General features: G+C 42.3%; 1 protein-coding gene across 6 annotated transcripts in view; it reads left to right on the top strand.

Annotated features, from left to right (window-relative positions):
• LOC111159024 (zinc finger protein with KRAB and SCAN domains 7-like) overlaps positions 1–8543 on the top strand; it is a 123847-nt gene extending 115304 nt beyond the window's left edge. For 2 of the 6 annotated variants that reach the window (XM_022521378.1, XM_022521376.1), the window contains 4 exons: positions 3089–3257; positions 4738–4829; positions 5148–5274; positions 7067–8543. In XM_022521378.1, coding sequence (XP_022377086.1) covers positions 3116–3257; positions 4738–4829; positions 5148–5274; positions 7067–8520 — 1815 coding nt within the window. In that variant the 5' untranslated portion in view covers positions 3089–3115 and the 3' untranslated portion in view covers positions 8521–8543. Of the gene's footprint in view, positions 1–3088; positions 3258–4737; positions 4830–5147; positions 5275–7066 lie in introns of those variants that run through there. The other 4 variants (XM_022521377.1, XM_022521381.1, XM_022521380.1 and 1 more) reach the window with 4 other exon arrangements.
• The last annotated feature ends 477 nt before the right edge of the window (positions 8544–9020 follow it).

The raw sequence follows: 9020 nt of genomic DNA, 5'->3' as shown, positions 1-9020 counted from the left end.
CTCTTTAATTCTCATTTTGGTTTACCCTGTTTCCTAGGGTTCTCTCAAATTTAAAGCCAAGGTAATTTAAATTAGAGGAAAAGTTGGAGAGCCAGCAGTGTGATAACAGTGGAAAATCTGGCTTCTAGGACCACAGAGCTAAGTAGCTCTGTGACCATGTGTATCAGTCAGGGTTTAGCCAAAGAAGCAAAACCAGTAGGAAATGATATATAGTACATATTTATATTTGTATATATATCTATAGCATTGCTACAGAGTGACTTAAGTGATTATGAGGACTGGCCTGGCAGTACAAGTTGGAAATCCGTAGAACAGGCCATCAGGAACGGCCAGCTGAAACTCAGGCACAGGCTGAAACTGCTGTCTACATGCAGAATTACTTTTCATGGAACTTCCAGCTCTAATTTAAGGTTTTTGTAACTGATTAAATCAGGCTCATCCAGATGATCTAGGATAATCTCCTTTACTTAGAGTAAACTGAACATGGATATTGATTTTATGTACAAAATACCTTCACAGCAACACTCAGTTTAGTGGTAAATTGACACCTAAATTAGTTCTATCTGATAAGTCTAAATTGCTCTCTTGTACTAACCAAGGAGGGTGAATTAGGGTTCCCTCTACCTTTATTCCTTTGCACTTTATTATGGAAAACCAGTATATGAAATTTCCCAAGTACCCAAAAAAATAGTTACAATATGTATGTCTAGGGAATCAATTCCAGTTGATTGGAGTCTGAGGGCTACACCTTTTTCCAAGAGTATCAGCCCACCCATTTGGCATTGAATCCATTGCCAAGCATTATTTCTTTGGACACAAAAATAAGCACAGGAATAAATCAGTCATCATCAGGGTGCAGAGAGCAACTAGATTCAACCATGCGCAGAGACCAGTGGCTGAATAAAGTGTTTTTGAGTGCCATTTAGTGAGGAGGCTGGAAGGAAAATTTCTCTATTTCCCACCTTTGTTTGCCTAACTTGAAGAGAATGCCCCCTCCATTAAAACTTAAGCTTTTATCCAGGTACCCTCAGAAAAAGGTGACTGAGTCACATCAAGAGAGTGACTTAACAGTTGACAGAGCAGTTGCACACTATTGGCTCCTGCTTAGGAGTAGGATCTTTGGACTCTATTCTTACTCTGCCTTTATTGTTGGCTTAAGTTTTTCTGATGTAGAAGACATGAGAATGGGACTATCTTTCCTACCATGGGCTCAGAAAAATGTATTTTTGGCTAAATAAATAAACAAGCTTTTTTGTGGCAGTTTGCCAGGAGTAGATTAAGGAATATCAAGGCAGATCAGAGTCACTCTGCTCAGCAGGAGTGAGCATGTACATATGTGTACTTTGGGGCTGGAGAGGGTTGTAGAGCAATCCCTGTTGGGCTGCAGAATCATGCAATTTGCAAAATGCTTTTATATCCTATATCTTATTTTTGTTCCTAGCAGGCTTACAAAATATGAAAATAATAATCATATCTCCATTTGACAAGTGACACAAGCACAGAGAGATTAATTGACTCATCTCAGATGGTGATTAGTGAATATTCTCTTTGTCCAAGAGATTTAACTGAAGTATGGTTATTGCTGATTACTACCAAGTGTGGGAATCAGAATTTTCTAGCACCCTAGCTTCTAAGCCACTAGTTTCCCCCTAGTATCTTGCTTTGGAGTGCCATCTTAGATGAAAATTGGAACGGGGTTTTCATTCCTAAAAGAAAAGAAACCTGGGAGTCTGAGTCCTAGGTAATGAATAAGAACTGACCAGCATTTAATTGTTAGTGAATTTCAAGGTTGTGTTTTCATGATGCAGCTAAGTTCTACCTTCTTCCAATACCCACAGCAGCTGTATTTAAGAGCTGTAACACCCATTTATAAGAACTGTTCCGTGGAGACTCCAGGGAGCCTTCTGGTTCTATCACTGTGCTAGAGAGCCATACAGTAAAGGAGAGAGTCCCCTTAGCTCTCAGCAGATATAACCCAATGGGGTAAATCCAGCAGGATTTGTGAAGTTATTTTCACCCTGGGCTGTACTGTGTACGTGGCAGTGCAAGCAAGTGAGCCTATAAATATGATTCATTTAGATGGTGTTTTAGGTTTTCAGCTCCAAATGCTGGTGAAAAAGTAACAATGAGATTGTGAGGAGCTGGTTTGATGACAATAAGCAAGGGTTAGAAATACCTCTACTTTGAGGTATTCTCAAGGTCTCTAAAGATTGGTGTTACCTCATCTTATTTGACATTTTATCAACGTTATTTTGGAGGGATAGTACATACTGAATACTGGTTTTGCAGATAACTCTAAAAACTAGTAGTAAATATCAAGAGGGGAAAAAAAGTATCAAGAGAAAGTTATCAGCAAATTTTAACTGAACACCAACATTGGGCCAAGCATTGTTCTAGGAGCAAGTGATCAAGACAGAGTTCTTACCCTCAAAAAGCTTATATTTCATTGGGGGAGAAATAGACAATAAAGGCATAAGTAAGATAATGTAAGGGTTAAGACATACAGAGACTGTAATCAGGTAATTTGAGAGAGAGTGACTACTACAACTTTGCTTTGTCACTGTGGTTAGAAATGGCTTCTCCGAAGAGGAACGTTTGCTGAGAGAAATTGGAAAAGCTCTCTTGAGGTTTGTCAGCCACTGTTCTGGGCTCTTGTTTTGCTGTCAGCCTCAGCATTATATGTGCATGCATAGGTACATACACCTGTCATTTTTTATTTTCTAAGTACTTCTGATTGGTCTCTTCCGTAGACTAAGGCCATAAGGAGTATGTAGAATTGTTCTCCTGGCTCCTTTTTCTAGATTGTTCTTCATAAGCAAATTTATGTCTGAAGAATTGACAAAATGAGAATGGTTATATAATCTGGGCTTCAGGCTTCTACCAAGAGGTTCAACAGAAGTATAGCAAGCAGGATGGCAAGTTGTAGATCCTGTTTTGACAGTTTTCCCCCCAGTAGGCTGTACTGGTGGGTCTGGAAGGACATTGGCTGTTCTTTTCCTGGCTTCTTTCTGGGGGTGTTTCTTCGAGGTTTGGGTTTCTAGACCTTGAAGGATGCTCTTTTGATTCCAATTATAATTCCTGTCTTTAGGTTTCAGCTCCTGTACAGGAACAGGAAATGCATTTGGAGGAGATGACAGCCCTGGGTACAACAGAGGAATCTCTTCCCACCTCATCCTTCAGTGAGAGTTCAGGCTCTGGAGCCCACCTGGAGCCTCCTCATGACCCAGGGACACACTTCCTTCCCATTGGGCACTCTGGTACTCCTCTCCTCAGCCCTGGCCTCAAATCCTGCCTCCCTTATCTCCTCAAGTCTCCTTTCCTTTATTTCCCTATAACCCACCCCATTGGAATCCCTCACTGCCTTGCCGTATGTCTTCATTTCCTAGTGACTTTGTCTGTTTCTTTTGCTTATTCTCTAATCATTTGTCTATTTAGCAAGTTTTTGTCTAGCACATGTCATGGATGAGGCACTGTTGGGAACCAGAGAGATACAGTACACAGTTATTGCTTTCAAAGAACTTGTTATCTAGTTGGCAGAGAGTCAGTCAACTGCAAGAAGAGTTGTCCTTGTAAGATACATTGAGTGATATCTGTCCCCGGGTATTTGATGCCATGAAAATAAGCAATATGGGCATTGTAAACATTGAGCAAAATTGTTATGGTCTGGGTGGGTAGGGGAGGCTTCATGGGTGAGGTATCTGTGGGATGTGACTGTGAAAAATGGGGGAACAAATTGAAGCAGGGAGAAAAGTGGTAGGCACCAAAGTAGAGGATATAAATAAAGACTAAGTGGGGGTTCCCTGGACCCCACACTGAGGTGGAATGAGGAAGAACTGTTTTGGGAGCATGGGGTCTGCTAGAACAGGGCCTAACAACTGAGGTTAGGAAAATTTTGCTGGGTGGGGGTTGATGTGTTAGAAACAGTATTTTGGGAGAATTATTCTAATGCATGTGTCTGGGATGAATGGTGAGACCAGTGGTTGGAGGCCTCAGTAAGAGGCCAGTGTGCCAGAATGGATGTGAGGTGGTCATTGCCTGAGCAATGCTGAGTGGAATAGAAATTGAGAGACAGGAGATACATTGTGCAGGAAGAATTCATGGAACAGTAAGAGGAAGGAGAATTATGGGATTCATTGATAGAACTTGGAAACTCAGGAAAGAAAGATGGTAAAAATGTCCATTTTTGACTGAATATAAGATAAAGAGGGACACCCAAATGAAATGTCCAATAGGCCACTGGAAGTCTGTAATGGGGGTCTAGACGAGAGCTGGAACTGGGAAAGCAGCATTAGAGCATTGAGAGTCCATGAGATCTCTGCCAGAGCAAAAAGGGATGCTTTGAGGCCCAGTGCCTGCAGCATCCATAATGAGAAGCAAAAAAAAGGAAGGGAAATCCAGAATGAAGGCCCAGAAATGTGAGGGGCAAATCAGGTTGGGCTGATGCCACAGAAGCCATGGGGAGAGAAAGTGGACCCAAGTCTACCTTCCTTCAGAGAGTTTGAAGCGAGTGAGGGCTGGGTGGAATGGGTAATTCTCAGTTGGACCAGGGAACCCTCTTCACCCTCAGAGTAAAACCTGCATGGAAAATTCACAGTGCAGTCAGAATAACGCCTGTATGGAAGAGGGATGAGAGGCAGTGTGTGGAGCTGCCTGGGTTCTGTTGAACCCACTCCCTGGATACAGACCTTATTGGAGCTGAGGTAGGACTTGTCCTCATAGCTCCCTTTCCTCTCTCAGGACAGTGTGCTTCCCGGGTGCCAGCCCTTTTCCAAGCTGGGAAGTCAGGAGATCAGGCAGCAGCAACTGTGCTTCAGATGGTCGGGCCCCAGGTGAGCTGAACTCTGTCTTCCCTGAGTCCCCAAATCTGCAGCCTGGAAATAGCTAGCGCTCATCTCCAGGGCTCTGGCCAATTCTGAGATTAATCCTGTGATTTACCTTCCTAATTACTTCCTCTGGAATTGGGTCCTGCTTGCTGAGTTCATGGATTCTGTCTGGCGCTGGACTTGTCCTCTTAGATGTGTCATCCCAACTTTTCTCCCTCCCTCACCCCTTTACCCACCAGGGCCCCACCTGGGCTCTTGGTACTCTGATGTGTCTGCTCTTCAGGCCAAGGAATATCCCTGAGCAGTAAAAGCTTGTCATTCCAGGGATCTGCAGCGTACCAGTTCCTTTCTGTGGACTATACTGAGAGGAAGTGGAAAGGTCCGGCCCTCAGTCAGAGAGCTGTGTACCGGAGCATCATGCCGGAAAACTGTTGCAGCGTGGCCTCAATGGGTAATGGTTCTGTTCCCCAGTAATACAGTCTGCATTCTTTTCTTTATATTTTCTTTGCTCTATTCTATTTTTTCCCAGCCTTTTTTATCATGAAAAGTTGCAAACATGAGATAAGATAGAATACTGTAATGATCCTCTCTGTGCCCATCACTCAGCCCTAAGTTATCAACTTTGTCTTTACCCCATTGTTAATTGACCTAGGGTGGTTTGGTTAGAATTTGTAGTTGTAAGGAATAGGGGGCTACTCACGTTATTTAAGTACTGAGCTGTATTACTTACAATAAGGCTGAGTGAATGGAAACCCTGATCAAATCCACCAGCTAGACCATCCTTTGGGAAACAGGGCCCTCAACAATAACAGCAAATAATTTTTATGCCAGGTAATGTAAGGCAGCTGCTCCCTGCATATCTGCTTTGTCCTCCCACTGCCACCCATTTTCTTCACTCTGAATCTTTTATCCTCTCATAGCTGCTTCTTCAAGCTCCTAATGGCTTGGCTTCTCTCCATGCCTCATTTAGTTTTCTTTATTTTGCCCTATTTCCAGCTCAGATTTTACTTAGCGAGGGCCTCCAAGGGTGGTTTGGCCATTAAATATCATCTCTGTTTGGACAGAACTTTGCCCCTGGCCACAGCAGAGGCTGAGGGGTAACATACAGAGAAGCTACACTTGGTCCTGGTGCCCAGGTCTAGTCAGCTGTGGTCTGAGATATATTGAAACCAGTTACTCAGCACAAAGCATGGCTGCCTCAGCTTCCCCTTTGGGAAAAACTGAGGCAGGACAGCTTCCTGGAAAGGGGTGTTTTCAGGGCAAGTTCTCTGGTTGGCAAGTCTAGCACAGTAGCCAACAATGGAGAGGGTGGATAGGCTTAGGAGTCCAGGAGCCAGATAGCTATAACTTTCCATATGCTGAAATGCCATGATGGCTTGTGGCCCAGGTTAAGATATGATTAATAAAACCAACAGTTTTATGTTCAGACATGACTGATTGCTTGCTACTTCCACTTTTTCCAAATTCAAAAGGAAATATTCAACTGTATAGTTTCCTTTGATTCCAGATTATCAAGATACCAAAGATATATTTTGACTTGTGTTTCAAATTATTGGTCCCTTTCTTAATTTTTATAGGAATGTAGTACTTGCAGTACTGACTTCTACCAGTCTAGTGCACCAGAGACTAAGGGAATCTCCACTTTAAGAACTTTGCTGTCCCTTCCATAATACTTCGCCCCCAGCATTTCTGAACCTGTGATTTCTCTGAATCTTGTCACTGTCCTCACATATGAGAATCACTTTTTTGGTACATTTTTTCCTAATTGTGTTTGCCCATACTGTTTCCCATACTTGATTTGAGGTATTTTCCTCTCCTTTCTGTCCCCACTGTCTTTACTGGGAACCATGGAACCATACAGTGTCAGGATTGGAAAGGATGTTAGAGGTCATCATTTTACTAAGTGATTTCTGTAAGATCACACCACCTTTACAGTCTGCTGTCTTGCCTTCCAACTGCCTTTTTAATTGGATAATTAAGTGGAGCAGTTAAGAGCTGTCAGGACAGAGCTTTGTCCTAATAACTTTTCTTCCATCCTCCCCACTGACCAACTTTCCCCTCTTTGTCTTTCTGTCATGAAGAAAAGCTTGAGCTATTTCCCATCTTTCTCTTGTTCTTAATATGTCATCTCTTAATGTGTCCCCTAATGTGAAGGTTTTTTCAGGTCCATAGACTCATAATGATTCTGTTCCATCAGCAGAACAAGAGATGAATAAAAGTTGTTTTCTTCTTTCTCTCGGCAGCAGGTGAGACTAGGATGCAGCATTCAGAGTTGCCTGCAAAACAGGAAGTTTCTAAAGAACCATTGTTACCTGATGGGACATCTGGAGGCCTCTGTGGAGTAGTTTCTGAGGAACTGGAGGCAGGAGCTGCCTGTGAAGGTACTTTAGAAAAGCTGGAAGGGCAACCCTCAGAGGAAGAAGGAAGCAGACTGGAAAATGATTTCTTTGAAATAACACGTGAAGATAAAGATAAATCCACAAAGGATGCATGTGATGACTATAATGAACTTGGGAAGCATCCGGATCTGTCCTCTAGTGCTGTAGAATGTCAAGGAATTTCGAAGGGACAGAAATTTTATCAATGTGATGAATGTGGTAAAGCTTTCAATCGAAGTTCACACCTCACTGGGCATCAAAGAATCCACACTGGAGAGAAACCCTACGAGTGTAATGAATGTGGTAAGACCTTCAGGCAGACCTCTCAACTCATAGTTCATCTCAGAACCCACACAGGGGAAAAGCCCTATGAGTGCAATGAGTGTGGAAATACTTACCGACACAGCTCCCATCTTATTCAACACCAGAGACTCCATAATGGTGAGAAACCATATAAGTGTAATGAATGTGCAAAAGCCTTCACTCAGAGTTCCCAACTGATTGACCACCAGAGAACCCATACTGGGGAGAAACCTTATGAATGCAACGAGTGTGGTGAGGCCTTCATTCGTAGTAAAAGTCTTGTCCGACATCAGATAGTTCACACTGGTAAAAAACCTTATAAGTGTAGTGAGTGTGGGAAAGCTTTCTGTTCTAATAGAAATCTTGTTGATCATCAGAGGAGCCATACTGGGGAGAAGCCTTATGAGTGTAATGAATGTGGCAAGGCTTTCAGTCGGAGTAAATGTCTTATTCGACATCAGAGCCTCCACACTGGGCAAAAACCATACAAATGTAGTGATTGTGGGAAAGCTTTCAATCAGAACTCTCAGCTTGTTGACCATGAGCGAATTCATACTGGAGAAAAACCTTTTGAATGTAATGAATGTGGTAAGGCATTCAGTCTCAGTAAATGTCTTATTCGACATCAGAGACTTCACACAGGTGAAAAGCCCTATAAATGCAACGAGTGTGGAAAATCCTTCAACCAAAACTCACACCTTATTATTCACCAGAGAATTCACACTGGTGAGAAGCCTTATGAATGTAATGAGTGTGGGAAGGGCTTCAGTTACAGCTCCAGTCTCATGGTACATCAGAGAACCCATACAGGGGAGAAACCCTATAAATGTAGTGATTGTGGGAAAGCTTTTAGTGACAGCTCACAGCTCATTGTGCACCAGAGGGTTCACACAGGAGAGAAGCCTTATGAATGTATTGAGTGTGGGAAAGCCTTCAGTCAGCGTTCCACTTTTAATCACCACCAGCGAACTCACATTGGAGAGAAGCACTCAGGTCTGGCTCGCTCAGTTTCTTAAGATATGATTTTCTAAGGAATTAATTAAGCTTTTTTTTTTTTTTTTTTTTTTAAAGAAGGCTCTCTTAAAACTGCTCATCAAAATGTACTTATCCTTACATGCTTCCTGGTGAGTCATGAAGGTGGGAGGGTGGGAGTCACAGTGTAATCATTTTCTGACATTAGGGGGAAGTAAGGACTACACATTACAGGTACTTGTTTATTCATTCATTCATTCTTTCTTTTGAACTGTTGAAAAAATCAAACTCATCTCTCAGTTCTGCATCCTATAATCAGATTTTGTGCTTTTCAAGAGATTATATGTTTCTTATTCTACTCTACCTCCTTCGTTACACCACTTACATAGGTCATATTGCAAGACGGATTCATTCTTTCATTTCTCTTGGCTAAGGCTCTCCCTATCTAGTTTATAAACTTCCACTCTAATTCAGGATTCATTCTTTCATTTCTCTTGGCTAAGGCTCTCCCTATCTAGTTTATAAACTTCCACTCTAATTCAGG

The sequence above is a fragment of the Enhydra lutris genome, unplaced genomic scaffold (genome assembly GCF_002288905.1).
Source record: "Enhydra lutris kenyoni isolate GAN:26980312 unplaced genomic scaffold, ASM228890v2 scaffoldscaffold66, whole genome shotgun sequence".
Classification (NCBI taxonomy): Eukaryota; Metazoa; Chordata; class Mammalia; order Carnivora; family Mustelidae; genus Enhydra; species Enhydra lutris.
The sequence above is the reverse complement of the archived record's forward strand: the minus strand, read 5'-3'. Positions and strand labels throughout refer to the sequence as shown.